The sequence below is a fragment of the Lycorma delicatula genome, chromosome 5 (genome assembly GCF_047948215.1).
Source record: "Lycorma delicatula isolate Av1 chromosome 5, ASM4794821v1, whole genome shotgun sequence".
In the NCBI taxonomy this organism is placed as follows: Eukaryota; Metazoa; Arthropoda; class Insecta; order Hemiptera; family Fulgoridae; genus Lycorma; species Lycorma delicatula.
This window is the reverse complement of record NC_134459.1, coordinates 94,586,442-94,608,615: the sequence shown is the minus strand read 5'-3', so window position 1 is coordinate 94,608,615 and position 22,174 is coordinate 94,586,442. Positions and strand designations below refer to the sequence as shown.

At 30.0% G+C, this 22,174-nt stretch overlaps 1 protein-coding gene across 1 annotated transcript in view; it reads left to right on the top strand.

Moving 5' to 3' along the window:
* Positions 1-22,174, top strand: part of LOC142325216 (WD repeat-containing protein 11-like) — a 114,926-nt gene that overhangs the window by 62,480 nt on the left and 30,272 nt on the right. The window contains exons 19-20 of the mRNA XM_075366679.1: positions 11,421-11,592; positions 20,662-20,809. Of these exons, the coding sequence (XP_075222794.1) occupies positions 11,421-11,592; positions 20,662-20,809 (320 nt within the window). The remainder of the gene's footprint in view (positions 1-11,420; positions 11,593-20,661; positions 20,810-22,174) is intronic.

The following is a 22,174-nucleotide window of genomic DNA, read 5'->3' as shown; positions in this document are numbered from 1 at the left end:
TGTTTTTCGTGATAAACGTGGGGATATTCAGCGCTCCAAATTCTACTGTTTTGGCTGTTTACGTAGCCATCCAAATGAAACCATGGTTCATCTGTGAAAAATAACGAATCCATAACAGTAATTCCCTCATGCAGAAATCGACGGAACCATTGACAATATTGTAGCCGATTTTCTTTGTCGGGCTCAAGAAGTTGATGAACCGTTTGAATGCGATAAGGTTGTAATTGTAATTGTTTGGTCGCCCGATGAACAGTTAATTTAGACAAATTAATTTCAGCAGACAAACGTCTGATCGATTTATTTGGCGAGGCGAGTAATCGGTCTTTGATTTCAGTGACTGTATCTGTATTCAACACTGACACAGATCTTTTGTGTTCCTTGTTATTAACAGAACCAGTCTCTCTAAATTTTGCAACTAACCTTAATGCTGATGGAGCTGGTTTATATGGGTACTTATGGCGAAACAAATCTTGCACTGCAACCACTGATTTCATACTGAAGTACGACTCAACAATGAAAACACGTTCATCTAGCGAAAACACCATCTTGTCTCTAGCAATACACTGAACGTTAATGCATTGTTGTTACTATCGGTAGTGTTCTACTGCGTCGTCGTGATGTTTAGATGTTGGACGAGTCCATTTCAGTAACAAGTAGGGGAGTAAGCTTGACTTTTGAAATTTCATGGATGAGTGATTGATGGGTTGCGTTTTATATGGGACACCCTGTAGATTCAATAACGATAGAAGGATCAACTCGACTAATACTGGCTGGAATTAAACGAGGTGCAGCATTTATACATGTTTGCACAGTTGATCACGCAGACGTTCCAAAATGTTTGAGACAAATCAGAACTTCTTGCGAAGTCGCGAGAATGTCTGATATGGTAGACATAAGACAGAGAGCAGTAGAGAGGCATCAATTCTGGTTTTGTCACTGCAGCGAATGTGTGTTGCCAAATATCAATAAATTTACTTATTCTTGATAATTTGTAAGGTTGTAGTGTAGCTTTACTGTCAGAATATATTATTATTGTATGAGAAGGGGAGTGCAGTGAAAATTATGATTGAAAATTGGGTCGCAAATACGGAAAAGTTGAGAAAGGCTGCCCTAAGCAAACAAAAACTGTACGGCCCATTCTTCTTCCAGGAGGCAACTGTAAATGGTATAGTTCATCTGGATATGCTTCCAAATTTTCTTATTCCTCAGTTAGATGATGATGACCCGATGGACATCATTACTATCATCAAGATGGTCACCACCTAGAAGTACATGATTTTTTTGATACTTTATTCCCAGGTCTGTGGATTGGTTGCAAAGGCCCAATTTCACGGCCATCTCGCTCCCCTGATTTGACCCCGCTAGATTTTTTCTTGTGGGGTTTCATTAAGCATCAGGTTTGCCTTCTGATCTTGAGCTAAGACTTCGAATTAATGCCGCAGCTGCAGAGGTAATGTCTGACTTGCTGACTAAAATTATGATTGAAAATTGGGTCGCAAATACGGAAAAGTTGAGAAAGGCTGCCCTAAGCAAACAAAAACTGTACGGCCCATTCTTCTTCCAGGAGGCAACTGTAAATGGTATAGTTCATCTGGATATGCTTCCAAATTTTCTTATTCCTCAGTTAGATGATGATGACCCAGATGGACATCATTACTATCATCAAGATGGTCACCACCTAGAAGTACATGATTTTTTTGATACTTTATTCCCAGGTCTGTGGATTGGTTGCAAAGGCCCAATTTCACGGCCATCTCGCTCCCCTGATTTGACCCCGCTAGATTTTTTCTTGTGGGGTTTCATTAAGCATCAGGTTTGCCTTCTGATCTTGAGCTAAGACTTCGAATTAATGCCGCAGCTGCAGAGGTAATGTCTGACTTGCTGACTACAGTCTTGAATGAAATTTACTTTAGGTGGGATGTATGTCGCCTTACAAATGGAAGCCATATCGAACCAAAGTGAATGTTGAATGACAAAGTTTATGTGTTTTTCTATAAAGTGAGACTTCAACCAAATCTGTAATTTATCTCAATAAATTTTCATTTGCTTTTAAAGTTGTGAAGTCCTTTTTGAAGCACCTGGTAGATTGTTATATCTATTTTCAGTTTTTGTCCTGCAATTTTCATATATAATGATTATTCAGTTTAAAAATTTACAATTTAAAATATTTGTGATGTACTTCACAATATTGAAAATAATAACATTTTTATTATGTAAAATTTGTTTAAAAAGAAAATAATAATAATAATGATACTTTTATGTTAATGAATTTGTAGTTCAGCATCTTAGCAATATATAATGATTATTATCAGTAATAAATAACATAAAAGTATCACTTACTGCTTATTTTTTTTTTTAAATTCTTCTACATTAGTGCTTTTGTGGTCACAGTGCTTTATCTGATGTATAAAAAACTTTTAAAAAAATTTTAATTTTAAAAAAGGATGTTACTCCTTAGACAGATTGTTAAATGGCAATTTATTATTTTATTTTATTTTCCTAATGTGTATGTTACAGTCTGAACTAGTGAACAATAAGCAACCCCCCTGCCCCATCATAGCCAGATGAAATGAGGATAATATGTATGACATGTAAATAAGATGTAGGTCTTGTACAGACTCAGGCCACTCATTCCTGAGATGTGTGGTTAAACCTCTACCACCAAAGTACACCGATGTTCACTGTCTAGTATTCAGAAACATATAACACCAACTAACGTTTACTAGCATTTCAATCTCAGAACCTTTCAACTTCAAAAATCAGCTGATTTGCGACGAGTTAACCAGACCAGCCCAGAGGGATAAATGGCAATATGAAGGAAAATATTTACTGATGATAACAATATACTGCCATCTGTTGGATGAATTTATAATTGTATGAATTCTTTTTTTTTCGGAATCCATTCATCATATTCAAATTTTATTTGCACATTTATAATAATATAATTGCTTTTTATTATATGTATTTTTTCAAGAGACTATGTTTTTAATTTATTATTAGTTATTTCTAATATATTTATGTCTTGTAGATTTGAAAATGTATGTGTGTTGTATTTTATGTGATCTGCATAGTTTGATTTTTGTTTAATATACCAGTTTTTTATGGTATAAAACCAGTCTCAGCCGTCTGGCACAGTATCTTCTGATATAGAATGTATCAGAAGATGGTGTGTTTTTCATGCACACATATTAATTAAAATTCATTGACTCACTCATAAGCCTTTCAGCCTTCCCTCCTGTTCAGTGGGTCTGTAGTGTTAGTGCATCATGGTATAATCAATTGAGCAGCATGTTTTCATCATGGAGGATGTTCAGAATACTTCAATAAATTTGGTTCATGAAGGGTTTCAAGGGACATGTCGTAGAAGTAATGTTCCTGCAAAACCAACAATTCAAGATTTAATGAAAAAGTGGCAAACAACCGGTTCTGTTACCAATGCGAAAAGAGTGAAACAACAAACTGTTTGAATTCTGGAAGTTGTCGCTGATGTAGCAAATCGTGTTAGAAGGAGTCCTTACAAGTCAGCACAAACAGGAGTTTCTCAAACATTGCGTTGGTGTATACTTGATAGTTTACAGATGAAAGCCTATCGTATGAGTGTTGTGCATAAATTAAAAAAACTTGATAAGGGTAAACAAGTGAATTGCTACCAGTTTTTATTACAGAATATTAGCAAAGGATTCCTTGATTCTTATCTCTTCATTTCAACAGACAAAGCACGATTTCATTTATCAGGCTACATTAATTCTTAGTATACACAACACTACATAGAACTAAAATGAAACCCATCAGAAACCACTCCATGATTTAAAAATTAGTGTTTGGTGTGCACTTTCTGGAAGCCGGATCATTGAATGTATTGGCTTTGAGGAGACTGTTAAATACCAACATCTAGTTATGGCTGTACAAGGAATTTAGGCATAACTTGATTCCTGAAGATCTTTCTCATGGATACTTCCAACAAGACTTGCCACACTTCTGATCAGTCTGTCACTTGAATCCACCAACATTTCACGAAGTATAGAACAATCAGGAAGGACTTGTGGCCACGCCGATCTCCAGACTTATCACCATGTAAGTTTTACTTCTGGGCCTGTCTGAAAGGGATAGTCTACAAGAACAACTCACGACTTTGTAGAGTTGAAAGGCAGCATATGACAAGAAATTTCCAGGATTCCAGTTGGAGAATTACAGAAAGTTTTTCTGAATATGATTTGCCGTGCTGAACTTTGTTTAGTGACTGGTGGTGAGCATTTTGAACAGAGATTTTAAAATTACATTGCAATAATATAATAATTTTTTTTCAAAAGCATTTTGTAATCAAGAATAAATAAATGTAAGTAATTTAATAAAATTTTTTGTTTTTCATTTTTTAATTTTTATTCCTTGGGGCCGGTTTTATTTGACCCACCTTCATTTAAATACTTGTAACTATTCTTTAAGTCTTTCTTTAAATATTCTATTTGTTATACCTACATAGAATTTATTATAATCCCTATTACCACAATTAATTCTATATACACCTGGTTTATCATAATTGTTTTTATTATATGATTTATTATTATTTATTATGTTTTTAATTTGTTATTGTTAGTTTTAGGAGCTATTTGATTTATTATTTTTTCCCTGGGCACACAATATTGTTATCAGCGCCTGGACATTATATTACTACTCTAAGCAAGTAAACATTAATTTAAAAGTTTAACTTATTTAAAACACCTATTCTGTTTGCTAAAAGTAAATAAAACTACAATATTAAAAATTTTAACTTAAAACAACAAAATTGCTGTCTTGCATAAGCCAAACGGATCAAATCGACAAAACTCATAATAATAATCAAATACTTGAATACAGATGCATGGCCTTAAGAAATAGTAACATTGGATAACAGTTTTACAGTTACCCAAAATACAGTGCGTTCAGAAAGTCGCTGTTCAGTATGCTTCAGAATTATGTGGTGCATTCTTTTCTTTCAGCATTAGGCTAGTTTTCCTCTAGGTTCATTATAAAAGCAAGATATCAATGTATCCCAGCTCCTTGACAATGAAATACGAATCGTAATTTGAGCTGTTGTGAAGAAAAACTGGAAGAAACGCTTGGTCTCGTCTTTGCAAATTGCATTCGTCGCACAAGGCAGCGGAGGGCTTGCTATCATATATAAAGCTGTAAGGAAAGAACTGAAACTTTTCTCCTACAAAGTAATGTGCATTCTAGAATTAAAACCTACAGATCATGCCAAAAGACTAGATTATTGTCAATGTTTTATATACAAAATTCCTTAGGTTTCCTCAACATTATGGTTTTTACAGTTAAAGCATTGTTTTATCTGGGAGGATATATTAATTCATAAAATATACAACTGTAGTCAGTATCTAACCTCCATGAATTACATGAACAATCTTTACACGAAGCAAAAGTGGGAGGTTGGGTCGGTGTGAATAGAATGCGCATTGTGGGTCCACTCTATTTTGAAAATACAGTTAATAAATACTGTTTTTACAAACTTCATTAGTTAATTAGCAAATGTGAAAATCAATTATGGTTGGTGCCAACAAGATGCCGACACAGAGTACATAGCTAACAGGTTGACTTTTTTATGAATTGTCTTGATTTGATTTCTGATCTGATTCTTCCATATTACTTTCTATGGGGAGCAAGAAAAAACTACTGCAGCAATCACATACGATTGACAAACTAAAAACCGCCATAATGACATACATATTAGACATTCCAGTACATTAGCTGGTTAAAGTGTTTGAAAACAAATTGAAACATGTGCAGTGTTGTGTTGATATTGGAGGAAGTTGTTTTCAACACCTTTTATAAACTATTCCAGTTATTGTAGTATTCATTTCTATAAAATAATGAAATTAAAATATATAGAGTTATAAAATAGAGTTAAAAATAATACAGAGTTATAATTAAAAATGTTTTGTCATTATACTTTCATAATTCCAGTATACGGCAACTTTCCAAACACTCTGTATTTCTGATGTTAGCCCCAAATTTAAATTTTTACAAAATGGCACAGTCCACAAGTTATACAAGTATGTAATGTACAATCAGTTAGCAGTCGCAGCCAAACACAAACAGGTGCATCAGTCCAAGTCATGAGACATCCGTGAGCGAGTCTAGTGTGCCCTATTCGCAAACAGCAAATAACTTCCTCTCATTGATTACTACTGGTTGAAAAGCCCCATGGTGACACATTGTCTATAACTGAATGAAGTTTATTATTGATAGTAACATGTCATTCACTTTGCCACTCGTTATTAATCACCTTTTTCAAAAAAACAGATAAGATCCTCAGAAATAACACAATCAGTGAAAGGAGGCTGGAAAACCAGTCTCTTTTGCTGCATGATCAGTGCGTTATTGCTTGAAATTCCAGTGTGGCTGTGGATCCAACACATTGGCTCATTCCTGTGTTACGTTGAGTCTTTTCAGAAATAACAGACTATCTCATGCACAACGGGGTGTCTTGAGTACATGTCACTAATTGCCTGCAAGGCACTCAAGGAATCTGAGCAGACAAGTACATGTTGGAATGTCGGGCTAAGTATATTTAACACTTATTAATAGCAAACAGTTCATGATAAAAACACTGGCAATGCTAGGAAAGCCAAACATGTATGTGCTGTTGCCAACCACAAAAGCACAACCAACATAGATACTGTGTTAGAGCCGTCTGTATAAACAATAGCACCTGGATTCAAGCTATTTACAATATTGTAGAATTTCTCTTGTAAGATAACAGGATTTGTATATTTTTTATGATATCGAAAAAAGTAAAACAATAATTTACAAAACAAGGCTGCCAAGGGTGGTAATAATGTTGAGTAACAGGAGGTAATTATAGGTTTAGAGAAAAGAGAAGGCCATGAGCTCTGATGCCTAGCAGGGCAGTAGATCTTGGCCATTCCTTATATTGATTTAGATGTTGTTTGGAGAACATCACATCAAAAGTCAGATGATTAGGTTGCGCTTTAATGCAAGCTTCATAGGAGCAGATTATTTGTTTTGTTTCTACCAAAGAAATGGCTCACCACTATCCACTAGTAGATTATCACAGAGCTTGAACGAAATGCACCTATAGCAAGACAAATAAATGAATGATAGACCACATCGAGCATTCTAAAAGTAGTGGCATGTGTAGAAGAATAACCCACAAGCCAACAAGCCAAGCAAGAACAGACGAGAGCTTGGTAGATGCGCAATATGCACACTCGATCAGTTCCCCAACGCGTATTAGATAGAACAGCATTTTTGGATGTTTAAATGTATAACCCACGTCTGTCGTTGATCAAACCACAATCGTAAAAATCTAACCTTCATGCAGATGGTTAGATAGTAAAGTTTTATTATCATTAACTATACGAGTAGATAATGTTTTTTTATTGTTGTATTTGTATATTAATTTATTTGTTAAATTATTAATGATGTTTTCATTGTATTCATTTTCAGTTGCTATATGTTTAATTAAATTTAATTCATTTTTTAATATTTTCATCAATGTGTTATAAAGTTGTGTTTATCACCTAATTGTATGTAGCAATTTTTTTATGAATGGATGGAAATGTTATTTATAGTTGTTATTGGTAAAAATTGGTTTTCTGTATACTCCTAGTTTCAATTTTCCTTTATCCTTCTTAATATACATTGTGTCTCAAAATGAATATCAGGGTTTTACTCGTAAAACTATATAGCAATTGTTTCCCTTTAGAAATTAATTTTCAAGAATGAAAGAGCAACTCAAACAGTTTTATCTGTGCACATGCTCATAAACTGTTTCCTGTACCTTCCATTTGAAAGCGCTAGTAGCAAAGATGGCAACCCCCTAACAGAAAGCGTTCTGTGCTTGCAGTTTGCAAAGTGTAAATCTGTAATTACCATTCGACATGCATTCTGTTGGAAGTTCTCTTGCAATCTCCCAAATGAAAATAATGTTCATAGGTGGTATAAACAATTTAAAACCAGTGGTTGTATTTCTAAAGGGAAGAATACAGGATGGCTGAGTGTGGCTGAAGATAATGTTGAACGTGTAAGAGTCTTTTGTGCATAGTCTTGGAAACTGTTAGGAATTGTAGCCAGAAATTAGCAATCCCAGTGATGTCTGTATGGAAGGTTTTAAGGAAACACTTACAACTGTGTCCATATCGTTTACAGCTGTTACAAGCTCTAAAGCCTACAGATTATGGTTTGAGTGCTAGCTTCGCAAATGAAATGATGCACCATTGTGATGAAGACTTTCTTTATTTTGTCGTATTCAGTGATCTATCAACATTTCATGTTAATGGAAAAGTAAATACTCATAATGTGCTTATCTGGGGATCAGAAAATCCTCACAAAACATTGCAGTGTAAACAAGACTCCCCAAAACTGAATGTTTTTTGTGCTACATCCTGATGGCAAGTTTACAGATCATTCTTTTTTGTGGAAGCAAGTGTGTCTGGAATGAACTATCTTGATATGCTATAACTATGGCTCTTTCCTCAACTGCAATACGAACCACAGAACTTTATTTAGCAACAAGGTCGTGCACCTCCTCACTAGCATAATGCTGTATGTGATTGGTGAAATTCTTCTCAACCGCTGGATTGGTTGCTGGGAACCAGATGACAGGGCTTGTTTGCCATGGCCTCCATGTTTGCCTGATCTGATCCCATGCGATCTTTTTCTTTGGGAATTTATAAAGAATCAAGTGTATATGTCACAGTTACCAGCTGATCTACTCGACTTCAGACACAGATTGAAGCAGCTGTCTCATTAATTACTCCAGACTTGCTGGTTAAAGGATGAGATGAACTCTCCTATCAGCTGGATATGTGCCTGTCACAAACTGTGCTCACATTCAACACTTATAGGAGAAACTGTTTGAGTTACTCTTTCATTGAATGTATAATTTATCATTAAGTAAAACTGAATAAATATTATATAACTTTAAAACCCAACATTTTTTAAAAAAAAACAGAATATGTCAAGAAAATTTATAGTGTTATTATTCTCAATTTCTATAGTATGTGTTATATTTTTATGGAAATCATTAAGTTTATTAAGAATTATTAAGTGTTCCAATTTATTTGTTTGTTAAATATTACAAAAATATCATCTACATATCTAATCCAAAGTTTTATGTTGTGAAATGTCCTAATATTAAATATAATAATTTCTTCTGTATTTTATAAAAATATTTCTGATAAAATAGAACTTAATTGGGATCCTATTAGTAAGCCTTCTTCCTGTAAGTAAAATTCTTTATTAAATGTACTATAATTATGTTTAGGGCAAGTTCCAGTGATATTATTATTTGATTTATAGAAATGTTTATTTTATCCTTATGTAATAATTTTTTCAATATTTACAGTTTTTTTTAATTTTTGTATACATATTGTTTATATCGTGAAACTAACTTGTCATTGTTATTTAATTTTATTTCTTTTAATTTTTTTATAACTTCAAAATAATTTTTGATGTATATGTTAATAAAGTTTGATGTTATTTTTTAAGTAGTCTGATATAAATTTGGAAATTTTACAAAAACATGTATTTATGTAATTGATAAGTGGACTGATGAGAAAATTTTCTTTATGGTTTAAAGAAAATTTCAGACTTATCCTCATCTCGTTGGGCTGGGGGGGGGGGGGTTGCTTATTGTTCACAGGTTGTAACGTACACATTTGGAAAATAAAATAAATTGCCATTTAACAATTTGACTAGTAACCCAGGCAGTATTTGTTTTAGGTTGGACTCTTTCTATATGATTGCTAATTTTTGCTTTAATGCCTCCCCAGAATATCATAGAAATGATTATTTTGTTATGCACCAGTTGAAAAATTTGTACTTTAATTTTATTAAACAAAATGTAAAAAAATAACAAAATATATCTATTTTTTTCTCTCACTTTCCTAGATAACTTGATAACTGTTTATTTTAGAGAAAAGATCAGGAGAGAAAAAAGTTTTATTATTAAATATTACTCACAATATCATTGGTTGCAAATAAAAACAATATAATAGTGATACAAAATAGTGATGTCCAGTACTAGTGATTTTTTTCCAGTAATTATATTACACATAGGATCTCCAGATTTTGCCTCAAATAACTTTTTGATATGATAAAGCAACTTGCAAAATTTCAACAAAATCGGTTTGACAGTTTTTGCACAATAATTTTTCAATCCAGATTTTTAAAAAAAATGTGATTTTTCCAAATTGTTTAGAGCCTGAAATAAAGTCTAGATAATAGAAAATGTAATCACATATAAAAGAGTACTCGAACTTTCAAGTGCATTTTTAAAAATTTGATTAGATGAGTCTAGGGAATCTTTCAAACATACTTGCAATTTTTTGCTTTTACACAAATTGAATATCTTCAAAAATTTTTATCTAAATTAATTTTAAAAGCCCAGCCTAAAAGTACTTGGAAAGACGCTTTTTTTTAAAAAAAACAAGTTTCAAAGTTGACCACCATTATGCATTTTGGAATAAATTATTTTGTATAAATTAATAAACTGATATTTTACAATAATTTGCATTTGCCAGTATAATATTTTAATTTTTTAGCTTACAAAACATCGATTAAAAAAAGAAACAATTTTGTTTTTTAAAATTGCAAGTATGCTTGAAAAATTTTCTAGGCTCTCATAATTAACCAATTTAAATTTTTCAAAATGCATCTGAAAATTTGAGTACTCTTTTATATATGATTAAATTTTCAAGTATCTAGAAACTTTATTTCAGGCTCTACATAATTTGGAAAAATTACTTGTTGTTTTTAAATCTGGATTACAAAATTATTGTGCAAACACTGTCCGACCGATTTTGTTGCAATTTTCCGTGTTGCTTTAAACAACAAAAAATGTTTTGAGGCAAAATTTGAAGGTCCTGTGTGTAATATAAGTACTTAAAAAATTCCCACAAAAACGTTTTTTTTCTTCTTTTTTTTTGACAGTTGTTATTTTTGCATCAATAATAATGTATTTTTTGATTTGCAATCCATGATTGTGTGTAAAATTTAATAAAATGTTTTTTCTTTAGCTTTTTTTCTAAAATTAACAGTTATTGAGTTATCTAGGAAAATGGGAGAAAAAATGAATATTTTGCTATTTTTTTTTTTTTACACTTTGTTTAATAAAAATTTAAGCACACTCTTTTCAACTGACGCATAACAAAATAATCATTTCTGATGATACTCCAGAGGCATTAAAACAAAAATTAGTGATCATATAGAAAAAGTTCAAATATGTCCATTTTAAAACAGTTACTGCCTGGGTTATAACAATGAGTAACATCCTTTTTTCAAATACATTTGATAAGCAGTATGCAAAAGCAGTAATGTAAAAGAATTTAAAAAAAAAAAAAGCAGTAAGTGATATTTTATTTACTATTGTTAATAAAACATTTATGTTGTTGATATTTCAGTGATTAATGAACAGTTGGCTATGATGAATACAGATATGTTATCTAACAGTACATTGAAAACTGCTGAACGCTGCTTATTAGCTTCTCATTTGATGGGGGATCAAAAGTCTATTGATTTTTGGACTGTAGCTTTGTATTATTTGAAAGTATCAGCTGCAGATGCAACACGTCGGTATGTTTGCAAATAATATTTGTGTAATTAGATTAAAATTTGACTACATAATATTTCATTATTTTTAGTAACATTGAATACTGTGGAAAGTGAACTTTTAGGATGGTAATAATCATTATGAGGATTTACAGTATTAGTATGTGTAAATTCATCTTGTAAATTTACAAAGTACTGTTTTTATATTGGTAGCATAAACATTTATTATTCTCTAGATATTGATATTTCAGTAGGGTTTTTTTAATGCAAGAATTTCTTGATTTTTCAGTTTCCTTATTATTCTGAGAAAAATTGAAAAATCCTCTGGTTTTGTTAATTATCTTTTTTTTATGATTAATTTACCACATAAGCTCAAAGGTTGTGTTGTGGGAGTTGTTTTAAGGTATGAAAAAATGCCATGCCTGACCAGGATATTTATATGAATTTCTGTATTATTGTTTTTAAGTTCATCTATGTGTAGTAAACAGTATATAGTAATAATATAGTATATTATCAGCCATTGATATATACCAGGTTGATGTTTAAAAGGTAATTGCTTATTAAAAAATTGTCATATCCCACCCACTTAAACCTAGAATTACCTAACAAAAAGGTATATAAAAAGATATATATTTTTACGATAAAGTAAAACTTTGTTAGTCTGTTAATAGTGAGATTCATTTTTTTATTTGTTAATAAATAACATTATAGTATTGTGGATTTCATCTATTGTTTTCATGCATATTAGTGTGCATATCAATATTGATTTCATTGATAGTTTTAGTTTTACTGCTGTGTAGTATACTGTATACAGTATACCTATATTAGGAAAAGTTTGCTTATCAAGTCAGATTTTTCACATCAAAATTTTTACAGATCTTGATGTTTCACAACATCCCTCTAACAAAAAAAAAAAAACAAACACAATTTAGCATTGAAAAATTCTGGAAAGATATATGTATGCACATATATGTTTGTACATACATATAGATGTATGTAATTTTGCTTTTACTTCAGTTATCATATTGCTTGATATCTTCAGACTGATTAACCAGTTTTTATGAAATCTTGTTTGATGACTTGTGAATATGTCATTGGTGCCAATTATTATGGTTATGCAATTTATTTAGAGGGGAGAAAGACACAGTCACCATGTGTTCTATTTATAAAAAGTTATGTCTATTTAGGAAAGTTATGCAACTCTTTACCAATCTTTTTTTACCCATGATGAAGAAACTCATCAGGCAACAGCAATGAGCAAATAATGCTAAGCATTCTCAGGAATATAATTTAAAGTTGTTTGAACTTGCAAGTTAGCAAATGGTAATGGCAGAGTAAAGCATTATTTGCGACTGAGACCAGAGGAAAGTGAACCTGCAGGAGGACAGACAGATGAAAGAGGGTAATTGAGAGTGTAAAAAACTAGAAAAATAGATATAGGTAGTACAATATGTCTGATTTGTGGACAGAGGAGGGTGGAGGTGTTGAATTGATGTTGGTTGAAACCTGAGACTAAGTTAAAGGGTTATGGAAAGAAGAAGAAGAAAATAGAATGTACCATATAATTGAAGGAGCTTTAACATTTATCATAATCACGTACATTGTATAGAAGCTATTCATACATTGGCAGCAAAAATTCTTTGCACTAGAAAGATTGGTGTGATAGATTGTGCATTGGTGAGAATTTTCCTTGAGCCATCCATTTACTATAGTTTACAGACAAATTTTGGAATAAAACTTTTTATTTTCTATAATTTTAATTTACCATCAGGTTAATAAGAAGTGTATACAAAAATTATGTATTTATATTTAGCCAAATAGTAAACTCATGAGACTTATGTGGTTTTATATATCTTGTAAATTTAAAAGTATGAAAAAAATAAATATAAGCTATGTAAAACATTGGGTAAGGCTTATGTAGAAGCTCATAAAAAGTGTGTAACTATTGAAGTTATGGAAAATTGGATCAAGTCATTTAGAAAAGAGCAATCAGGGGTTCTTTGCTTCCATATTACACATTACTTAAAGATGCATTCGATGTAAAAAAACATGCATCAAACCATGTAAAAAATAAAAAAGGATGTTACAAAAAGAAAAATGTTAAAAGTCATTTTGAGTGGAATGATGTGTCAGATTTAGCTAAGTGATGTCAGTAAACAAACTATTAAAAATAACATAAGGCAAGAAAATGAGGCTTGATTATTTTGCCATCAAAATGACTTTTGATGGCAGATGCTAAGTACAGTAGAAATTTCAGAATGGGTCAAACCTTGTTGGAAGAAAATTTAAAAAAAAATCATCTGCAACACTCATTTAATAGTTATTGTATTATAACTTGTGCACATAATTTACAGAAGGTGGTATTAAATAGAAAGAAGCTGAAAAGTTTTGTAGAGTGATAAAATTTCAGATTCAGAGATTCAATGAATAAAGAGTGAGAAAGTTTGCCTTTCATCTTGAAAGTTCTGGACTAAAACTCTATCGGGTTTGGTATTTTTCACTCTCTGAATTCATTTCCCATCATACAAAAATTAAATTGTAAGGAAACTATAATGAGTCTTGAGATTAAAACCTAAACCAAGTGATCTGGGGTGAGAACTGAATCTGAATATATTTCTGTTTAAAAAAAAATAGCTGTATGGTTTTTAATTATTAATAACTTAAATGCATGCAATATTTTGATTCCAATTAAGAAAACAATCAAAATGAATAAAAAAATTTGATCTCCTTGATCAAATGATGTTTTTACTTAAAAATTATTCTACTCTACCAAAGGGCATTTGTATGTGTGTCTGTCTGTTGTGTGTCCATCCCCCTTAGCGTAGCACACAAAATATCAGTATTCTGAGCGATGTCATTCCGTACAACAATAAGTAATAATGTGCTCAGATAACAGGCACTAGAATGTAATGATCACTAATGGAAAATCCTGATTTGTTAGTACATGTCTCGTGGTGGTCAAGTGTATACTTTTTATTACTATATATTCATTACTTGTGCTTGTTATTATTTATACTTGTAATATACATTTATTTCTTTAATCGGTATATATGCAAAATGTATGTTAATAATTTTTTTTTTCTATATGACTGTTTTTCTTCATAAAATAGTGAACTATAACCAAAAAGTAATTACTCAAATTAACCATGATACAACTGGAAAACTGTTTCTTCTGACCATCCTTCATTAACCTTTCCTGATTTCATTTAATTTTCCCATTCATTATTCATTGAATATTTATTTTAATTTAAAAAAAGGAACTGCTAACACTTTTTTTATTATTAATACCGATGTTTTAATTCACCTTATAAATTCAAGTTTTCTATTATTATTTAATATTGAATTTTTATTAATTTTAAATATATTTTTATAGTTCTATTTAGAGCCCATTACAGAGTACTCTGAATTATGTGTAGTTTTTCTTTTAAGGTAATTCTTATTCTAACATTGTTAAATATCATCAAAAGTAAGAGCATGGAGTGGAGTGAAAGTGAAATTGTTTCCAGAGTATAAACAAGTGAAAAATATTGTTTTTAGAGAAATTTTGGATGGTCTAGACTGATAAATAGAACAGTGATTTTTATTTATTGAAGAGAAGAGTTTAAAAGTCCAAGCAGATATTTTGTTTTGAAGTTATTTTGGTTTTAGAAAGCGCAATGATTGTAATCCACCCTAAAACTTATTTCCTAATGAGGAAGGGTGCTTAACTGAACAATGACGAACCCAATGGTCCTCTTCAGGGCCAATATTTCAAATATAATAAAAGAGTTACCAAGGTTTTTTGTTTGTATGTTTATTAAGAGATTTCTTTGTGTTTTTGTTTGTCTGTTTGAGTTTATATATATATATATATATATATATATAAATTTACATTATACTGTTTAATATCATTTTGTAACTTATCCTTTATCCTTATTTTTCTCTGAGCACTCTCAAAAAAAAAAATATATATAAAACTCTGGCATCTATGCCTAAACTAATCTAAACAAAATTTAATTGGGAAGATTTACTGATATTTTTTCACTTTTCCTTGATCGATTTTTATCATTAAAAAAAAAAACATTTTTACACAAGAGGTAATCAATTATGGACACCTAATAATCCCATTCTGAGACACAACCCGTCTGGAGGACCTAGCTGCAGAGGGTGTGCCCTAGGCATGCTGGGAGAAGCTAGTACTTTATTAAAAGTATAATTGAAAACAAAAATCAGAAATCTTGGTAAAAAATGTTGACTCCTTGACCAAATTATATTTTTATCATCAAATTTATACTGTATTTAAAGTATAATTGCTGTAGAAAAAAAAAATTTTTTAATTTATATTTTTAGTAAAAACATTTGGGTCTAGCTTGTATAACATTTTAAATAACAGCTAAAACTTGAAAAACAGATAAGTTTAAGAAATTATTTTTAAAAAATCCAAAAAGATTAATATATATTAATAATAAATATTTCCCTTAAAAGGAAATATTTAAAGTAAATATTTTAATTTCATACAAAATCTGTTTAATGACATTAGAAAAAAACGAATAAACTGGTATAATTGAGAACCACTTCAACTGCTTGTTAGTAGGAGTGCAGACTGTAAATTATGCAGTCAGAGATTTTGTGCCTGTTTTCACACATAATTTTTGTGAACCACTTGAACTTGATGAGTTGTCATTTTGTTCACAATAAAAGGGTCAACATTGTCAGTGAAACTAATATTTACAGGACTATTAATGATTAATTAATACTCTTGATAGCCGCAATTTCTTAATTTCTAAAGATAGACTTTTCAAATTTATTTATTTTGTAGATGATATCTTTTTAAGAACATTATTTTATATTATTGTAATGACTGATTCTTTATCCTATTGTTAATTATCAGATGAAAAGTGGGATACATGTAGATAAATATTTCTTTTGAATACTAGATCATGGATACCGGTGTTCTTCGGTGGTTGGGTTTCAATTAACCACACATCTTAGAAGTGGTCAAACTGAGACTGTACAAGGCAAGACTTCATTTACACTCATACATATCCTCATTCATCCTCTGAAATAATACCTGAACGGTAATTCCCGGAGGCTAAACAGGAAAAAATAAAAATAAAATATTTCTACCACATTTCAACTTTTTTTTGTTAAGTTTTTGAGATTGGGCAAAAACTGTTTAGAAATAATATTGAGTACTCTCCCTAAATCCATTTACGTAAAAGTTTGGAATTTTAAATAACCTTTAACTTATTAGGTCTTATCATTTTATTGAAGCCCAATTTCCTGCGATCACTACAAAAATTCATCTTGTAAAACTTAGCTTTCCCTTTTTTTTAATTTTGTCTATAATTAAATGTAATCAAATATCGGTGAACTCAAATATGTACATATATACATTTTCTGGAAATTTCTGTGTTTTTTTTTTACATTGTTTGACTTAAGGGGGTTGTGAAGTATCGACATTCACAAAAAACTTGACATCAAAATTTTGGACCGATCTATATATACTTTACCTTCATATTTATATTTAATTACCATTTCCTGCATCCTAAGTTATCTGTTTTATAATATCCAATCTATGTTTTTCTCTAATTTATACTTTATTTAAATCTTCATATTACCAAATTAACTAAACTTTGATATCTTAATATTTGGCCTACTAATCTAGGTAATATATTTACAAGAATCTGCCACAAATTTCTTTTCTAATCTATCTGTAGCAGTAATATTGCATTGTAGCAGTATTTGTATGTATTGTGTGTGTTCAGCAACATTTTGGTCTATTTACTAAGACCCCTTCATTTTGTACTTTATCATTCCACATAATTTCCAAAATTTTTCTATAATCCCACAATTTAAAGATTTTATTTAGAATAGTTTTCGCATAAAAAAATCCTATTTCAAAATGTATATTATAATTTATTAAATTTGATAGTAGTAATTATGCTGGAAGAAATACTAATTTTCTTTGATATTGTAAAGTAATTGCGTGTACATATTTAATTTTGTGGTTATAAATAGCCACCCAGTTGTTTTACTAATTAAATTTAATAAAACAGTACAATATACGTGTACATGTACATATATATATTTCTTTTTTGAAAATCCAAATAATTCAGCATCATTTTGACCATTGTAGAAATAAAATTTAATATTATATAAAATACAAACTACAAAATACCGTAATTCGATAAGTTAAACTTCTTTTTCAATAACCAGTTCACGACGGTATCCTGCATCTCATCAGCTGGAATTAAATTCTGTTTTATTACATTAAACTTTATTATTTTGTCCTCTATATTTTTCCGTTGTCAAAGTTTAAATAATATTGTAAAAATAGATGTACTTGTGCTATCCAGTACTAGAGTAATCTAATCTTTAAATTGTATTATCTTCTTTTAATTTTACTGTCATTGTTGCCAACTGTTAGATTTTATTATGTTGTTAATTAAATCATCATTCTCAAATGTGATGTGGTGGTTCATAATTTTATATTTATATAATTGTAATATTTCTCAAGTATATTCATATTTTTATTTTAGTTTTGGAGGTGATGGTATATAGAGATGTAATCATCCATCAGAACCATCACCTATCACCCCCAAAACTCTCTGGACTTCTCTAATTACCTAAATTAAATACACATTTTTTTTTTTGTCTTCAGTCATTTGAATGGTTTGATGCAGCTCTCCAAGATTCCCTATCAAGTGCCAGTCATTTCATTTCAGTATAATACCCCCTACATCCTACATTCCTAACAATTTGTTTTACATATTCCAAACATTGCCTGCTTGCACAATTTTTCCCATCTACCTGTCCCTCCAATATCAAAGCAACTATTCCAGGATGCCTTCATATGTGATCTTTTAACTTTTAACTATATTTTTCCAAATGCTTCTTTCTTCATCAATTTGCCACAACACCTCTTCATTTATCACTTTATCCACTCATCTGGTTTTTAACATTCTCCTGTAGCATCACATTTCAAAAGTTTCTAATCTTTTCTTCTCAGGTACTCGGATTGTCCAAGTTTCAATTCCATATAAAACTATTTTCCAAACATATACTTTCAGAAAGTTTTTCCTGACATTTAAATTAATTTTTGATGTAAGCAAATTATATTTCTGACTGAAAGCTTGTTTCGCTTGTGCTATTTGTTATTTTATATCGCTCCTGCTTTGTCCATCTTTAGTAATTCGACTTCCCAAATAACAAGATTCTTCTACTTCCATAAGCTTTTCTCTTCCTATTTTTATATTCAGTGGACCATCTTCATTATTTCTACTACATTTATACATTTAAATTCTAACCATCCATAGTCACAAAGAATTAATACATATAAAAACATGATATTCAGAGCAATTTATTATACGAAAAATAATAAAACTAAACTCAAAAAAGGAATATACAAAATAAAACAAATAGCAGTAGTATTTAATGATTTTAATGGTGAACTTATAGAAAAAATTGATTAAAAGCAAAAAAAAACAAAGATTATTAATTCTTTATATATAAAATACAGTTACTTAAATAAAATAAGAGCAATATATAAAAGTAGATGCAATGAATGCAGCAATATTTTTATAGGTCAAACCAATAGATCAGTTTTTTAAGTATTTACAGAACATTACATAGAATACAAAAATAGAAAAAGAGGTATATCTAATGTAACTGAGTATCTATTAGAATGCAAACATGGTACTACGGATTGTAAAAACAACTGAAGGGATTTTGGACATTTCTGATAATGTTTAAAAAAATGAATATACTCAAGAAGTATTAGTTGATGATGAATCACCAGATCACATTTGAGAATGATGATTTAATTAATAATGTAATAAAACTACAATCTAACAATTGGTAATAATGACAATAGAATTAAAATTTATATTATTTAAGTGCTGTACTGCATGAATACATGTACATGTACAATATTATTTAAACTTTGACATTAGAAAAATATAATTTCTGGAAAAAATGAAAAATAATTGAAAATAACAAATTTTAATGTTATAAAATAGAATTTAATACCAACTGAAGGTGTGGAATACTGTGAAAACTGGTTATTGGTAATTAAAGGTAAGTTTAAGTTACTATGTTGGTTTTTATTTACTATGATGGTTTTTATCTTATATAATATGAAATATATATATATGTAATTTTTTTATACATGTTGTCTAGTTTGTTGTAATTAATAATAACAATTTATGAAAAATCCAAAGTAGCAATCTTTATATAAACTTACTAATTTGTATAGTTGATTAATTATTTATGATGAAGTACATTATCTTTCAAATCTGTGGATTTAAAAGTTTTTTTACAAAAATTTGAATTATCATATATAATAGTACTTCAATTTTTGGGGGCTAGCATGTAGAGCCTGTGGTAAACAAGGAATTCTGAAACTGTTGAACAGTAATGTTTATTTTAATATTTAATATTTTCTTAAAGTAGAAAGAAAAGCTTTTTTATATAAATGTGATGTTTTTTAAACATCTCATTGCTTTAATTTTTGTTAATTTAGTATGAAGTGGAGGCACGTGGAAAGTAAAGGAGCTAGAGCATCTTCTCTTTTATGATTTTTTAAAATTATTTTTTTAAAGCTAGAATGCACTTTTAAAAGGAAAATGTTAATGCAGGAGTAGATTGGGGAAAAGGGTCTCAAAGGTTTTCATATTTTCTGATGGTATGTTTCTGGTCTGTGGAGTTTAATTAGAAAATTTAGTGGGAGTATATATGAATTTTCAATCAAATGTTATTTTAGTCAGTATATTTACTATTATTTATTTATAGATAAATTAAATTTATTTATAAATTATTTTTTTGATATTTATTTATTTATTATATTTTACTATATATAGGGTGCCAAAGTGGGTGAAATTCTTAACTTCACCGCCCTGTTAATGTTAGTACATCCCAGTGTATAAGGGTTTTGTAATTACTGTCTAGCATATGTCGCTCAGGAAAGAGTAATCTTTAAAACAGTGTAGGAATTTTTCATATCAGCTTAGCAGTTCTTGAGATTACTCCAGCAAACAAACTTTATTTTTATACAATAATAAAGTTTTTTATCATAATTTTACAATCTATTTAAAATTAAATTTGTTATTCTAGTGAATATTCAAGTGGAGAGACTAAAACTAATATGTTATTTCATATGGAATCAACATCACCTCCTGATTTAAAACGTGTTAATAAACATCCTGACTTGGAACCTTTAGATACATGCTATGACACCTTGTGTGATCCATACTCATATCAGGTATGTCAGTATCAATTACAAGTGTTTATTTAACATATAATTATTTTTTATCATTTCCATTGTTAACTATATGACAGTGTGTTAATTCCTATATCTATTAAGCCTAACTAATTGACTTGTTAAGAAGTGCCAAAGTTTGATTTGACTTCTGTCAAGGCTTCCTAATAGGATGAGTGTATGAAGTTCCTGTTTGGTTAAAGAATTTATTACTCAGTTCAAGGGCCGCAACTCTCATACTGTTATTTCAAGTAATTTTTATAATTTCTCAAATTTCATTTTCTTTTGACAGCTTCACTTATTGTGTATTAATTTATTGTAATCTTATTTCATCATTCAGTACTTACTTCTTGCCATAATTTAGATACTTTTTGTGACAAACAACATGCAAATTATTAGGTTTTAGACCAACCTGATTTGTGACATGGTTTTCATATGTAACATAAAGCAAGCTTCTTCAGTGGTAATCATTCTTTAATATTATGCTGTCTGTTACAGATGTTTAGATTAATGAATTTGTTTATTAATTTGTTTATTAATTAGAAGTAACACAATTATAAATATAAATTAATCATGTATAAATTATGCAAAATTATTTATGTACATAATGATGTGGATATGGTTAATAAAATTCTTTGTTGTGTTTCTTTTTAATGTTAATTATATTGTATCATTATTACCACTTTAATTTAAAAATATACTACTTTTAATTCCGAATTATAACATGTATTTAGCATAGTTGTTTTTGTAATAGAAACTGCGCATTAAATTTAAAAGTTTTGCTCACAAGTAAAATATTCTGGCAGTATTCTAAAATGTGGTATATTTAAAAAAGATATAATTTTTCATTGTAATCTAAATGAATGAATTCTTGAAAGAGATATTTGCAGTCAAGAATTGACTGCAGAATGAATGGCTATATGTAGTACGTTTTTATTTTCCTGGCATCATAACTCTAGAGTTGTGCTGTAACAAGGAAAGTATGGTAATCAGTCAAAAAAATGGGTATAGGTTTTTTTGCATTTCTCAACATTTCATGACCCACGGACCAAAAAAAAAAGAAAAAACAAATGGGTGGCAATGTTCACACATGCATATATATGTTCATGTGTTGGCTTGTTTGAAGCTTAGTAAAATTTTACTGAATAAATTGATTTGTACAGACACCTGTGTGTATGAGAGTGGGGTGAAAGTTCCAGGCCACACATGGAGATAGTGTTAGTAAACTTAATTTCTCAGTGGCATTACATGATTGATTCCATTCTTCATTAGTTTATTATAAGAGTTTCAAGTCACTGCATCAGTTAGTATAGTATTTACAGTCTGTCAAAGTGGAGAATTGGGGTGTTTTTGGGAAAAAGGAAAAAC